This window comes from Drosophila virilis, chromosome 4 (assembly GCF_030788295.1).
Source record: "Drosophila virilis strain 15010-1051.87 chromosome 4, Dvir_AGI_RSII-ME, whole genome shotgun sequence".
NCBI classification, from domain to species: domain Eukaryota; kingdom Metazoa; phylum Arthropoda; class Insecta; order Diptera; family Drosophilidae; genus Drosophila; species Drosophila virilis.
Window position 1 is genome coordinate 21,351,226 of NC_091546.1, and position 16,113 is coordinate 21,367,338.

The window sequence follows — 16,113 nt, forward strand, 5'->3', positions numbered from 1 at the left end:
AAGTAAATAAAGCAGTGGAAGAAGAAAAACAAGTTATATTTACCAGATATGCAAATGGTTGTATAAAGTGTGTACATTAGAAAAATACAGATTTAATTAGGTACGGCAACAAACAGAAGATAAGCAAGAGGAAGTTTGGTATTAAATAAAAATTTGCAGATTATGAATGTCAGGTGAGGATGCAGTAAATAAACGGGTACATGGGTATAATCATAAAAAGCAATGCATTTACACAAATAATTATTATTATCAGAAGTTTAGGACATATTTATAAGCTATCAGCAAACTGAAATATCTCTGGCTTAGGGTATCAATATGGAATCCCATTTCAAATTCTTTATTGTCAGTTTCTTCATTTATAAGACATACCAAGATACAAAGGTAGATCGAATAAAGTTGAAGGTTTAGGGACACATTCTTTATAAATGTGTAACTGATAAATACTTAAATCTCACGAAATCTCAAGAAAATGAAAGCTAATTTCTAATCTAGTTTTGGATAATAATAATAATAAGTTAGGTTAAGATGTTATTGTCAAGAGCTGTATAAAACTAATCGATATTAATAAGGTTTTAAAGACATGTAGGCAAGCAAATAAAAGACAAGTTTGATTAAACTTTTGTTCATATAATGGAAAATTAAGTATATATTGCCCCAAAGATGCTAAAAATAAAAAGGAGCTTAATACGGGCATTATTTAGTTTTAATAGATTCGTCTATATCTACTTTTCACGAAACTATATTGCTTATGTTTTTAAGCGTTACACATTTAATGACAAAATCATAAGATTCAAAGCAAGTGTATTTAGATTTAAAGTGCGCCAACCCCTCGAGTTGAGCAATAAAATTTCAATAAATTCTATCCAAAAGGTAAGAACAAATAACTGGTTGTTTATTTTGTTGATTTTTGCTGTATTTATTATTTATTCTTGGTTTTTTTTTTTTTCAGCTAACATTTGGTGGCATGTGGGCGCGTGCCGTCTCTCTGTCTGCCTATCTACCCGCCAGCCTACCTGAGTTAGTCAAGACTTGGAGGCCAATTGAGGTAACCAGTTTCAAGTGCCAAAATGCCGCAGTCACAATTTGACTAACCGCATGCAATCGAGCCGAGCGTCAGCTCAGAAATCTTCTAGAGCAAACCGCACACACCCACTCATGCACACACACACACATACACACACTAACACAGACAGAGAACCGAGCTAGTTATGCGTCATGTGTTGACTCTCGCAGCTGAGTAGAGAACAAAAGCCGCAGCAAAGTCGCGTTCGTATTTGCAAAACAGTTGCAAATTGAAACTCGAATCGCTCAGATGGCAGCCGCAGCAGCAATTCCGGAGCTTTTCATCAGCCATGCCACCATACAGCTGAGGCAGCCATCAAGTGTGGCGCCACCGCGAGTCTACGAGTGGCGCACGCAGGTCACGGGTCAGACGCAGCAGGCGCAGGAAGCGCCAGTCGAGCGCATTAGGCAAAGCGGCAGCACAGCAGCAACAGCAACAGCAAAAGCCACGCCCACATATACGCCTCCGCGCATTCAGGGCAATGAGGCGAAACGCAAGAATCTGCCACAAACGCTTTGCAACTTCTTCGAGGCGGAGCGCCACGACAGCGCCTGGAATCGCGTGACTAAGTGAGATGGAACAGTCAGCGCTTCATATATATATATATATATGCATACATATATATACATAAACATACGTTATAAATTAACCCATTGTGTGCCAATGCTGAAAGTAGGGCACCCAAATAACCAATATAATGTGCATTAAGTTATCTAATCGTCAAATTCAGCTTTTATTTATAAGGCTCTTTTAGCAAATCAAAGAAAAATGTAGTTTTAGCTGGTATAAATAAAAACTTAAGCTCAAAATGTTTTCAAAGTCTTATCGTTGTTTTTTATATATGTATTTTTGTATAATTATTTAAAGAGAGCTGTGCATGTCATAATACTCAACTTTAGTCGAGATAATTTAAATTCAATACGCGTTAAAGCACGTAGCTAGCATATAAAATATTTGTATACCCTACAGTTACAAATGGGGTATTAAAAGGTTGTATGCCACAAACTAAACTTCTTAAAGCATATATTATTAAAGCTGCAATGGCATCGTTGAAGACATGTTATTTATTAACTCGTTATTAATTACATAAAACTGTAGCTTATAGTAGGCATATAGGCATCACATTTTATAAATGCCCTGTAGGCCGTTCCACCAGATTGAGACATGTTGTCTGATTCTACAGCGAGAGCCAATAAAATGATTCATAATCTTGTAGATTAACTTGTCGCCCAACCGATCTTAGAGACTATAAGACCTAGATGTTTTAGGGTGCCCTGCTATACCCAAACGTTAGCTGACACTATCCACTTTAACAAAGAGTATCTACTGATACTTCTTCAAAATACTGTTAACAGTAAAATCAGTATTTTTATTTTAAATTTTCCTGTATGCTTATTATACTCTATAGTATAAAAGATTAAGGGTTTCACTCTCCCTCGCAGTCTTTCCCTTCACTTTGCTATCTCTCTTAATGTGTTCATTATTTTAATAATGTCTTCGAATCTACGGTGTCCCCATTTTTTTGCTGCCAACAAAGCTTTATTAAATTCACCTCATCTATTTTTCAGACTCCTTCACCCTATATTCTTATACTATATTTGGACACTAGCGCCCAATTTAAATATTAAAATATCAATCTGTTATAATTTTGAACTTAACACTTTTGATAATAGTGCTAGTAGGTGCTATAATTATGAATTTTTAATCATCTGAAGAAGTGTTTTTTTTTTATTTTTGTTCACAGCTTGACGTTTTGATTATTTATGAATGAAGAAAGTTTAGACAAACAATCATGGCACGTTTTAGAAAAAAGTTGTGTTCATTCACAAAAACTTTAAGAGCTACGAATATATTCATATAATTAATGATAAATTTGCTATCTTAAAGATATTTAAAGAATTGGCTTCAATGGGTTAAGTTCAAGCGTAATTAAATGCTGCAGATAAGAAAATCAAAAGTAAGCACAAATAGAGAGCAAAAAACGAGTTAACTCGCTCGCTCGATTTTTTTCATGTCTTTTTTTTTTTAACTTTTTGTTCGTTTTTTTGCGACGTCATCAATGTGCATAAATCACGGCTGAACAAACGCACACAATTACACGAAGCCGACGCCATTGGGCCGGAAGTTCATTATGGGTAAAGGAAGGGCTGCCCTGCAAAGCGGAAGCTAAGCGAGTGCCCTATATATATATATATATATATATGTAAGCATATGTATGTGTGTGTGTGTGCTTCGATAGTAGCCGAATGGTTTCACGCTTTGTGAAGCAGCTGCTAATTTATCAGAGAGACAGCGCGCTTTGGCACGGCGCAAGTTTCAAGGTAGCGCAGGCGAATCGATTAGCGGCCAACCAGAAACGAATGGAATGGGAACAAAAAATATATGAAAACGAAACGAGAAATGGGTAACGTGCACATGCACATGCAAATTGACAGCTTTGGGTATTGCCTGAGCGTCGACGTCGACGCTGCTGGCGTCCCTGGCCCCGCTAGGGTTGTCAAGTGGGCTGTTGAATCAATGCAGCAAACTGAGCCAACTGCCAATGTGGCAACGTTGAACGAGAGCCACTTAAGCCTTGCCACATAAACTTTATGAGTTCACAGTTACGAGCTGAGCCTGAGCCTGTCGTTGCGCCGCTTTGATGAAGGTTTTAAGGACCGCAGCCACCTGCAAGCCCTCAAAGTCCACATTTTCGCAGCGTTTGCACACAAGTTTCCAGTTATTGTAAAAAGTTTGTTGCTGGCCACCCTATCCACCCAAAAACAACAACAGGAACAACAACACTTTGTAGCTAATCAGGCTCAAGACGTGCTCCATTGGGGCCAAGTCATAAATAGTTAAGAGTTGGGCTCTCCGTGCGGCTTGAAAAATGCTAAAATTATGGTTTCTATCTGTTGGGCTTGCCAAAAACAAATAAAAATAAATGCTCTCACGAAACTGAGAAACTTCGCATGTTATTTATGGATCACCTGCAAATTTCATCTGACTAGAGTTTGCAAAGATTTCTTGGTATAAATGCAATTTTCATAAATACATTCGAGCCCAGAAAAACAATATACGAGTGGGTCAGCTAAACAATATATATCTATGGGGGACCACAATTTTAATGCATTTCTGCTCTAGCTCATGTTAAAATGCTGGAAAATTCTACTTATTTATTAATATATATATGTGTTTTTTTCTTTCAATGAACCATTCAATTTCTTTGTAAGACCTTTTCGGAAAGTCCAATTGTTATATAGAAAAAAAACCAATCTTTACAGCACGTGCCTTCCCTGAGTCAACTTAGGTATTTCAAGATCTAACTGAGAACATTTAAGCGTACTCAAGTGGTGTATGCTAGACTAATGAATACCTTATTTACATTTGCTTATACAATAGTTTGTATTTAGTACAAATTATAAAATAATAAATGGCTATTTAGTCAGTTGTTTAATTAGAAAAATGTATCTAAGTTGAAGATCAGAGTAGCAAACTTCAAAGCCTAATTAAGACTTTGTGGCTAAAAACTCTTGTTAGAGGACTGTAATCAAATATCACCTCAGTTATGCTTTATTATACTTCCCGGCTATTTTAAATGAAGCTAAAAATTTGTTGTCAAGCAGACAATTTGATTGGAGCGTAACTCTATAAGCCAAATATTTATATTCATTTACATTTCCCATGAGCCCTATATCAATAAAGCAAATATTCAATACCCAATATATCATAGGATTTTCAAATCCATTTTAGCGGATGTTTATGTAAGCCTTAAGGTGAAAATATAAATGGTTTTAAATTTCTGGCCTCTATATATTAACACAAGGCTATAATTAAAACCAAACCGTTTATAAAGCGTAAATTTGGCATTCGGATAATTGCATTTATTTTGAGCGCAAATTAAATAGCTTACAACTGAATTACATGTGTTATCAATTATTTATGCAGGACATAATTGTAAGCTATGCCATAAATAATTAAATCTAAATGTCAACTAGACCAATTAGGCTCCCAATTGGATTTACGTATGAAAATTATTTGAGTCAAATATTAAATGCACAAATTTATGCATATGCATTTCATGTAAAGTTTTGATGCACGTAAATTGAATTTGTATTTAGTAACCGGTTTTAGCACAGCGATTGAAATGAATCACTTAGATATAACAGGTGCCTCGGGACCTTAAATAAATCCCCCTAAAATCTGTCTGTGAGAGTGGGAAAGAGAGAGGGGGAAAGAGGTGACAATATCATGATTCATATTGTGTAGCAGCTGTTGTTTTAAATTGTAAATTGATTAGCTAAGACTTGGATTGATATTAAATATCTAAAACTCCTGCTGAGTCACTTCAAAACCAGGGAATAATAAAAATGGCAATGAAATGCATAGAAGTGATTGTTAAAGTTGATGGCAAGCTTAAAACGCACTTAGACACATGCACATATTCAGCTGGCAACTCTGCCCAAGCGCAAGCACAAACGCAATGACAGTTTTAGAGCCAAATGCATGAGAAGAACTTGCAATTTTTGGGTACATACAGCATATTAAAGTTAATGGATAATTTAACATGCACATAGATATAAATGTCAACTTTTCAAAATTATAATAAAATTCTAAATTGTTAATGATATATTTCGAACTGGGTTGTAGCTAGTTGTTAAATAAAGGTATCATAATATCAGGTATATGCAACTAAATTGCATGCAGTTTTCGCAAGCTTTTTCCTTTTTTTTTAATGCAGACGAAAATCACCTATATTTTCCGTCACGTAACGTATAATCCCATCGTAACCTACTTTCGACAGCGTTTACATTTTACACGAAATTAATGCTACCAGCTATAAGCTACCTAAAATCAGCACATGACAAAGAATAATAGAGATTTTTTTTTTTGGATTTTCTTCACATTAAAGACCTGCGCGCATCTTGTGTGTGGCCCTGAAATTGTCCATACACTGCAGACATAGCTGACTACTCTGGCTAAGCACTGGCACGGTCACACTGGCAATTAGTGGCCTCAAAGCAAGGGGAAAAAGTGGGAATGTCAATAATTAAAAGTCGGCCAAATGTTGTCATTTGTCCTCAGCGCCGCAAAGCGACTTCCTGCCGCCCACAAAGCATGCACACACACACACACATACACGTACACTATATACACATACACCCACGGGCAAGCCACCCGTATATAGCTGTTTGTGGCGTGCAAGTCGCACGTCCTTGCGAGCCTTTTGCCATTGTTGTTGTTGTTGCTGGCATTTTGATTTATCGATTTAAATTTCGTTGCCGTCTGTTTGGTTAGCTTTTCCTTGCGCTTTTCCTACATTTTCACATTAGCAGCTCAATCATTATTTTCTCTCTCTTATTTTGTTTTATTTTTTTTTTTTTTGCCTTTTAAATACTTATGCTTAATATTTTTTTTGTGCTTTTTGTATTTTATTTTTTTTTTTAACATATTTTGACCGCCTGCCGTTTGGGTCGAGGTCTTTTGCAGCGCTTTTTGGGGGTTTGAGATTGCTGCCACTTCTTCTGCTTCGCTTTTTGCCACCCACGACAAACGTCGTTAACAGTCACGTTAGCGTGCGAGTACGTAACACACACACACACATACACACAAATACAAGTGTAGTATAAGCTACTGTTTGTGTGTGTATGTGTGTGTGTATGTGTTGTTGTTGTTTTTATTATAGCAGCGCGCGCAATTTGGGTCGATGGTAAAATAGAAAAGCCAAAAGCAAGGCGAAACCAAACACACACACACTCACACACACACTGAGTGACACGAACATTTCCAACAAAGGTCGTTTCGAGTAGACCAATGCACATTTATACATATGTATACACATACATATTATGCCCTCTACAGCCCGAGACACTTAATTGGGAACACACACGTGTATTTTCCCTTAAAATCGTTTTTAGGGCGAATTTGCTTAGCAAAATAATACCATAAAGTGATTACTCATTTTCTTTTTTGAATGTTTTTAAAAGAGGTCATAAATAAAAGGCCGGGATTCGTTACGTAATAGTATTCAAACGGAACGTAATCTAAAAAGTGCTAAAGTCTCTTAATGTACTTAGAAGATGCATGCATGTACTACTTTTACTAAACCCCAATCGAAATGTTTAGGTTTTTGGTACAAGCAAGAAAAAAACATTTGAATACCGAGAATATTTTTCAATTTATTAACGTTTTCCAGATAACCATTCTTTATTATTTATATTCTTTTATTATTTTTATTTCTAGTTGAATTCGCCTTTAAAGATTTTTTTAACCGTGGCAATTGCTCTTAATTTTATGGCCAGCGCTGTGCGCACACATGCACCTATATTTTCTCTCTCTCTCTCTCTACCTCTCTCCTTCACTCTCTATCTCTCCCTCTCTTTCTGTGTGTGTTCGCGCGCTTTGTCTGCTCTTTTTGGACACTTTCTGGAACTGCTTTGGTTTCATGTTAATTGCTCGTAGCGTCGCTTGTTCCGGCAATCTGCGTTAATTTTAAAGCTTGATTTACAGACTACATCTAGTCCTTGATGTTGTTGTTGCTCTTGTTATATTTGCTGCTCTGCTTTATTTCTGATTGTTGTAGCTGTTGTCGTTTTGCGGTTGCAGCTCAACTGCAATTTGCGCCCCAAAGCACACAACAAAATATTTTTGTTTTAGTTTCGTGTGTGTGTATGTGTGCTTCCGTTACACTGTCCCTGCATGAGGTCACATGGGAGCATAACGAGGCATTTAGGCACATTTATATATATATATATATATATATATATAATAATAGGCGTAGGATGTACATTTAAAGAGCTTCTGCAATTTGTGGTCATTCAATAGAAATACATAAGCCGCAATATATTTATACCCGCATTTATCTTCACAGGGTGTTTTAGATTTATTATTATTATAGACGCATATAACAAATGTGCTTTTGATAACACTTAATTATTTTAATAGAAAAATTTTAATTCCGATTGTTCCCGTGGCAGCTTGGGTATATTAAACGACCAAAAAATGTTTACCTATTGTTTAAATGGCAGCTATATGATCAATTATGATAATATTGCGCATACTCTTCAACTCATTTACACTCCCACCCCCGCGGACCTATTAAAAATTTCATAAGTGTAACAGACAGAGATTTTCTCCATTCCATTTTCAATTTCTCCATTCAGCCATCCTCTATAGAGTATCGCTAAATTCGAAAAAGCTCCACAAAATATAACTCGCCTGCCGCTTGTTTTGGCCCACTCTTTTGTTGTCGGCCACTTTGCCGCATGTGTGTGTGCAGCAGACAGATAGAAAGTAAAACAGACGGGCGCAAAGAAATGAATAAAGAGAGCAGACAGAGGGAGAGAGAGAGAGAGAGCGAGTGGTGAGCTGCCTGGGAGACAGCACAGTTGAGTCATTAAAATGAGAAATGGCTCCAGGGTGCGCTCGCCTAGGCAAACATTGTGCCACGTCGTGTTTAATTGTTGTTGTTGGCCCAAAAATAAAAAATAAAAAGTTCTGTGTGGCCCGCAACGTAAGCAGCAGTTGGCCAAATAAAAGGTGAACACGAGGTTTTCCCAACTTGACTTTGCCCCAAGCCCCAAAAAATGCACAAATGCAGTTGAGCTCAGGCTGAAGAATAGCTCAGAATTCGTTGTTACGATACGCGAGAGTGTGTGTGCGTGTGTGTAATTTGTGTGTGTGATGTTATTGTGTGTGTTAGCAGCTGTTCTGGCCGCTTCAATTATTTATGTTTGCTAACGTTGCGTATACGTAATTTATGCGCGAGTTTATGGGATTGCGGGCATATTGCATATAACGTATACGCCACGTTCAACTTAGAAACAATTTCAATAAATGTTTTACGATATTCTCTTAGGAACAAACAATATAAATTTTAATAATAAATCATTTTTGTATTTGTTAGGAAAGAGAACCAAATGAAATTAAGTAACATATAAATATGACGTATACGCAGGGTTCAACTGAGGAACAATACAAATAAATGTTGTGTGAAATATCGAAATACAAATTAAGAAGAAATAAAATGTGCAAAGGCTTAAAGAAAAAAAAACGAAAATTTCTTCCAAAGTCCGGATATTAATAATGATTTTGATATTGACTTTGATTCATTCTATAATAAACAATAGCGGAAAATATGCAGATTGTTAAATACTGTATTCTCAAAAATCTATTGCAAAAAATATATAAGACAGCAAGCAGCATCAAAAATAATATAAAAGGCCTACTTCTTTGTATCAGCTTTTTAAATGGAAAGGCAAGAAATCTTAAATAATTGTGAAATATTCTCTTTCCAATCAAATATTTTTTAATTTACGCTTGTCAAATTTAAATGTTACTTTTCTATAAATTGCATATCTTTTGCTTGGTTTTATTAAATATTATGATATAATATCGCACATACGCATATACCCATATATATTTTATCAGCTCACGCAGAGCTATGCAAGTCTAATTCAATTTGATGCTCCGAGAGAAATCTTTATGAACCACCCCCTACCCACCCTTTCTTGATTGAATTGTTCATTGCCTGTCGCATAAATCACTTATACAGCTGCTTTCCTTCTGTCCCCTTTGCCTCATTTAAATACAAATTCCATTAGTCATAGTCGCAGGCAAAAGGCCAAATCACGCGTTAGCCGTGTTTGTTTTGCGCAAGTGTGTGCGTATGTGCGTGCATGTGTGTGTGTATGTGGGTGTGTGTACTCTGAGGGAGTACTAACCCAGATGAAAATCTTGCTCTTGATGACATGCCTATCGCTGACGTTTTCAATGCCATTTCATGTGCTTATAACAAGATCCAAGGACATTTCATCGAAGGTGTTTCGCCCGTTGACATACTCAAGAACATGCCAAAAGTTTCGTAATGCATTCTTATATTTATTTTGTCTAACATTTTAAGTGAAAAACTTGGCAAAGCCGGGCAATAACCGCTGGCAGCTTCCAGATTATAATCCAAGGAAATCTTTTTCGAATTAAAAGCGCGCTCAAAGGCAGACAATGCATTTCCAGTTTCCTTCAGGACAGTTATCAGGACAGGTCATCTAGATAGTCCTGCCGGACTTACAAAGTTACATTGTAGGCGATTTCAAGGAGCAAAAGGGTCAAGGTCTGTAGAATTTCGACTGGGTCTCTCAGAGATTGTAAATGTGGCTTGGCTGGGATTTAGATATAAGATGTTTGCACTTACCATTGGAACTGCGTTGATAGGGCACATTATCCAGCCGGCCGTTTAGCTCACGCCCCTCCTCCTGGTCCAGCTCCTCCTCGCCAAACATTTCAGAAGACTGATAAAGGATTTCAGCTTCGTCCTCGTTCGATGTTTGCGATGATTTCACTTGATAAGTGGGCGGCACGTCGGCCATGTTGTTAAACGTGACATCGTTGTTGTGCGCCGGCTGTTGTTGTTGTTGTTGCTGCTTGTGCTGAGTGGCGCTTTTGGGCTTGTGAGCCTGGGCGCTACAGAGCAGCAGCAGCAAAAGCAGCGGTAAACAGTAAAGCGGCTGAACACGCCTATGGGCGTGTCTGTTGTGGTTGTTGTTGTTATTGTTTGTTTTGTTAGTTGTTAATGTTAATAATACTAAGCGTTTTAAAATATTTACACAATCGACAATGCACGCGCACATTATTGATAACAAAAGCTTTGCATGGTGTTTGGTTTGTTTTGGTTTCGTTTGTTGTTGTTGTTGTTGTTGTGTATAAGCAACATTTGCGTTTGTTGCTGGCACTTGTTGGCAACATTTGTGCGCGCTTCGTAGACGACCGCGTCGCCGGCGACTGTTAAAATCTATCGTTGTTGTTGTGCTATTGCTGGGTAGCAACATGTTGCTAAGGCGCATGTTGCCAGGGCGCATGTTCTTACAGCTTTGAGCTTTAGCTGTTTGTTGCTGCTGCTGCTGTTGTTGTTGCTGCTGCTGATGCTGATGCTGCTGCTGTTGCTGTTGTTTTTGTTCTCGTTGCTGTTGCCATTGTTGTTTGCTGCATGTTGTTTGCTGCAACATTGGACCCGATAAAAGTTGTTACTGTTGTTGCTGTGGTTGCTTGTTGTTGTTGTTCTTGTTGCAAAACCGTTTGTTGTCGTTGTTTGGATTTGCTGAAACTTTTTTTTTTGACTTTGCTGCGCCGTCTAAAAACAGTTTGCTCGCTATCGCTAGCACGCTCGCCCTCTCTCTCTCTCTCTCTCTCTCTCTGTTTCTCTATCTCTCGCTCTGGCTTAATTGCTGCTATGCTTTTGCATTTGCACAACTTTTGCTCATTGTTGTTGCAATATCACACAAATTTATATACACTACTATACATAAATAACAATTAACACAGCAACATACTAGACGAGCAACCAAATGTTGTTGCTGCTGCTGCGGCTGCTGCTGACGCTGACGTTGACGCTGGCCGCAGCATTTCCACTACGTTGAGTTTGCGCTCGTATTTGATGACGGCTCTTGGCCAGGCCATGTGAAGGTATGTGTTTTCTTTATTTTTGGCAAAGGTAAAGCAACGCTCTGTTGTGTGCGTATGTGTGCGTGTGTGTATGTGTGTGCTTGTGGAAAAATTTCCCTGAGTTTTGCCAGTGTAGCGCGCGCGTCAGGACACAGCACGACTAGCAGGACACCACTACTGACGTTGTTGTGGCGCTGCCAGCGACGCTAGCCGTGTGCTGCAGGCCCACTGGAAGGGATACGACAACGGTCCCCAGCTGGAAGGCAGTCAGATCCAGTTTATGGCAGAGTGTATATTATAGCTGCTATTGGTGTTTTTCTTGTTGTTGTTCTCGTTGCTGTTGTTGCTGTTGCTGCTGCGCGTGCGTTGCTTTTGTTTACATTTTCGCATTTACATTGAACTTGCACGAGCTGTTAAATCTGTAAAGAGAGCAAACGATATAAACCGTTAAAGTTAGTCAAACTGTTTTTTGCACGATAGCTTTGAGCTGTAAAATGCTCATGCTCTTTCCTGTCGGTTTCACACTCACGCATACACTCTCTCTGCAAGTGCAGCACATGCATACACGCTCTCCGGCTCTCACTCTCACCATCTCTCTCTCCTCTCTTTCTCTCTGTTTTATTTCCCTGCGTACACACGCTCTGCTGCTTATCTCAGCGTTCTTATCGCTGCTCACGTTTCTGTTATTGCTTTCGTTTTCTTCTGTGCTTCTACTATTGCTGCTGCTGCTGCTACTGTGTTTGTTGTTTTAGCTTACGCTTACAATTTTTACTTTCATTTAGCTTAGTAGGTAACACTCACACGCACAAGCAAACACCCCCTCTTTCTCGCTCTCTTTCGTTCATTGCTTCATTTTTTATGTAGCTGCTTGTGGCTGTCTCTGGGCTCTATGTGCGGTTACGTTCATTGTTATGCTTTGAGTAGCTGCCGCTAATGTCCTACTCCCCACCCACGCCATCCGCAGCCCCTAGCTCTATATGTCTGTGTGTTTGTGTGCTTTTGAGTCTCGCACTTTTCACAGCTAGCTTGTGTGTTTTTTTTTCTGTTTTCTTTTTTTCTTGTAGTATTTTTAGCCCTAGGCCAAAGTTTAGCCAGGAATTTCGACTCTAAGGGCATTATTATTAATTATGGCATTTGATTCTCTAGAGCTGCGTAAAATTTTGTTTAGCTGCAAATTGCGTAACAATCTATCTATCCACAATCTTTACTAGAAGAGGTTTAAATATTTCCTAGAGTTTAAAGCTTTGTATAAGTTTTTTATGAGTTTGTCGTAGGGTTCGAATAAGTTTGTAGCTCTTTCACTTTCAGTCAGAACCAAACAAGTATATCATAGTGTTCAGCGCATTGTGCAATTTTTTTTTTAAATTTTAAATTTGAATGTAATTGTAATCTTATCGAATACTAAGACCAATCCCATTGTTTCAAAGTTATTTGCTTAAAAATCGTATAATAAATTAATTGAAAAAATCATTGTTTGCATAAATAATATATATCAAATCTTATCTGAAAATAAGCATAAATTTGCAGATCTTTATGGATGAGTTTTACAATAAACATAAATCTAAATACATACAATAATAAAAACAGAAGCTTGTTTTAATTATTTTTTATCTTTTGAAGTTATTTTTAAGAATTGTTATTCGATACAATTTTAAAAAATATTGTCTTTTTTAACTATATCTCTGATATTTTATTTTTTTCCTTTTTAACCCTCCTCATTCCGTTATGAAACTGGTTCTTGTAGTTTTTATAAATGCTTAATTGTAATTTGTTGCCGTTAAATTATAATATTTAAAATATTAAGAGCATCGAAATGTTCAATTTATGGTAACTTTGCTTTAGACTCGATTTGATTGTTATTTATTCAATCAATTTATTTTCTATTAGCCCAAGCTTAGAAATCCTGTACAACACACCTGTCAAAGTTCACACTTGCTTTTTACATGATAATTTTTTGCAACACATAATTTTTCAAACAGTTTAAGCTAAGCTTTCGATACCGTTGTGGAGCACATTTGAAACAGCAAAACTTGTGTTTTTGAATAATTGTGCTCGGCATTAATTGCGACAACTAAAAGTATGCTATAAAAATGTGCAATTAGTAGCTTTCTCTCTCCCTCGCAAACAACCGCAGCAATTTACGGTTAAAGCAGCGCTTCTTTGAGCTGTGCTCAAGTTTTTACAACTATTATATCATTTGCTCGTACACACATCAGCACTTTAACCGGGGCGGTGCCGAAATAAGGGGCTGCCTATTTTTTTTTTCTTTCTCGGCTGTCTGTTAAATTTGCTGTCTTTAGGCAGCGACAACAAAAAACCTTTGCACACTGCAAAAAACCGTAGAAAAACGAAAGCAACGTTTTGACCTCTTTATAAAAAGCCTGAAGGCACGAGAAGACACGCACACGTACACACACGCAGGCACACAAACACACCCAAACACATTTGATACAATGGTATTAACATTTCTGCACTCACACAAACACACACACACACACACACACAAACAGGCACGCACACAAAGGCACACGAGCACAAACACAAACGAGCGTTCGCCTGTCATTTTTTATTGCTTGATTATATAAAATTTGGCTCGGCTTTAATTTGATGGCACTAATTTCAATATCGTTGTGATTTTTGCAATTTGCTTTGCTTTTTGTTAGCTTTTATTTGTTTTTTTTTTTTTGTTTTTTGTTTTCAGGCAACTCTTTTCTAGTAATATTAAAGTGCAATCATTTTTCAACTGTTCACACACGATTAAAAGTTTCTGCACACACACACATCTATATAGTTTTTCCTTGAACGCACCGTCCGCTTATTGGTCCTGCGAGGATGTTGTCAGCGCAGCGCACGAAAACGTTTTGTGTCCTTTGCCAGCGACCAGGCACGAGTCTGGGGCCACAGCTACAAAAGCCGAACGTAACAACGGAACGAACGAACCGACGCGCACACGAGCTCCGCTCGACTGCTTCCAGTCGTGAGCTTGCACAGGAGCTGAGCTTGATTTCTGCAAACTAGTCACATTGCCGACACGCGCGCACTCTCCCTCTCTCTCTTTTTCTCATCTTCTCTCGCTCTCACACGCACATATTCTATGTGCCGCGCTGTGCTGTTTCGTTTTCTTCTTGTTTCAATTTATAATTAATTAATTTATTATTCGTGCGTTTTCATGCTTTAATATTAGCTTGCTCATACTCTCGTTTGGCTCGCTCGCTCTCTCCCTCTCTTCTTAGTTTCTCTCTCGCTAAGTTTTGCGCTCTGCCTTCCAGTTTATAGCAAACTTTCAAGCGCAACTGAGAGCAAAGAGCGTCTGCCTGGCTCAGGTAGAGGTCTGCTGCCAAACAAACAGCAGCAGCGCAAAAAAAAAAAAACAAATAAATAAATTTGTGCCCGCGTTACAACACTTACAAACACAAACACACACACACAAACTTACACACACTCAAAGAAACGCACACACACGCACGCACATCCTCGCACAATTGTATTTTGATTATGCCCGGTTCGGTACGCCGCATAGCTTAGATATTTCTACGCACAACAATGCGACGTCGACCCGCACCCCTCTCAGTATCCCAGTGCCATCCCTGCCCTGCCCGGCCTCACAGCAGTCCATTGATAGCCCCAGTTCGCCATATCAAATATTTATAGAAATAAGAAAAGGAGAAGAATTTACGCATAAAAATAAAGACAACGAACTAGCTATGCCCTAATTTAACACATAATTGGATAATAAATGGGCGATGTGCAAACAGAAAATACTATAAGCGCCTTTTTATCCTTCCAAGTGAGAGTTTTGTGAGAATGCAATCTATCCCCCAAGGCGATAGACTTGGCGATAGCATTAGAACAAAATGCATACAAATAATCTGCTAAAAATGATTTAGTTTTGTCTCCAAACTAGGGCTTAAACGTATGGAAGAATATCCTCCATAAATAAAATATAATATAGATTATATTAAAAGTATTCAAGCGTTTTTCTATCAACTTTCTAATAGATAATCCAAATTAATAAATAATTCCAACCTCTCCAACGTTTGTAGGGTATACGAGTAAACGAAAAAAAAACAAAAAATTTGAAGAGCAGGCAAACCGGGCAAAGTTTTGCACGTTTGTCATAGAAGAGAGCTCTAATAGGCATTTAGATCATTTATTTTATGCACAGTCTTATAATAAAAACGCCAAAATATATCATTTGTAATTATAATTTGTGGGCAGGCCTCTAGACGGGCATAGGATATGGATGGGGTAGCTGTAGCCCCATCTCTGGCCAGGACACAGCCCTGTCTGCACTTGTCAGATGATAAAGATATTTTTACAAAAGCTGCTGCCAGCCAAACAAATGGCTCAAGTCAACTGTGGCCAAACAAAAGAGTTACATAACAATGGATATACGATACAAGAACAAAAATAAACACGAAACGCAATAGACAAACTATAGACAAGTGGAAGAACCTATCCACCAGATGCCCTGCAGCCCAGAACTGTGCGAAAAATTCAAACAAAAGCTACTTGTCTGCAAAATTCTATTTAATAAACTACTGAAAAGCCAATTTGCTTGCAGAAATATGGTATTATAATATGGAAAGACATAATTTATAATCATCTAACTAGCTGCAAATTGTTGGATGATG

At 37.9% G+C, this 16,113-nt stretch overlaps 2 protein-coding genes across 11 annotated transcripts in view; one reads left to right on the plus strand and one right to left on the minus strand.

Moving 5' to 3' along the window:
• Nckx30C (solute carrier family 24 member Nckx30C) overlaps positions 1–16,113 on the minus strand; it is a 63,076-nt gene that overhangs the window by 30,132 nt on the left and 16,831 nt on the right. For 6 of the 10 annotated variants that reach the window (XM_032437783.2, XM_032437786.2, XM_032437785.2 and 3 more), the window contains exons 1-2: positions 14,288–14,373; positions 10,233–11,898 (exon numbers count right to left, since the gene is read on the minus strand). In XM_032437783.2, coding sequence (XP_032293674.1) covers positions 10,233–11,043 — 811 coding nt within the window. In that variant the 5' untranslated portion in view covers positions 11,044–11,898; positions 14,288–14,373. Of the gene's footprint in view, positions 1–10,232; positions 11,899–14,287; positions 14,375–16,113 lie in introns of those variants that run through there. The other 4 variants (XM_032437789.2, XM_070209010.1, XM_032437781.2 and 1 more) reach the window with 2 other exon arrangements.
• Positions 1,278–1,882, plus strand: LOC6628800 (uncharacterized). The gene has a single exon (XM_002051187.4). The coding sequence runs from the start codon at positions 1,313–1,315 to the stop codon at positions 1,634–1,636; it is 324 nt and encodes a 107-aa protein (XP_002051223.1). The 5' UTR covers positions 1,278–1,312; the 3' UTR covers positions 1,637–1,882.

Excerpts from the sequence above, each read along its gene's own strand:
- LOC6628800 (XM_002051187.4), top strand. The coding sequence starts at position 1,313 with ATGGCAGCCGCAGCAGCAATTCCGGAGCTTTTCATCAGCCATGCCACC.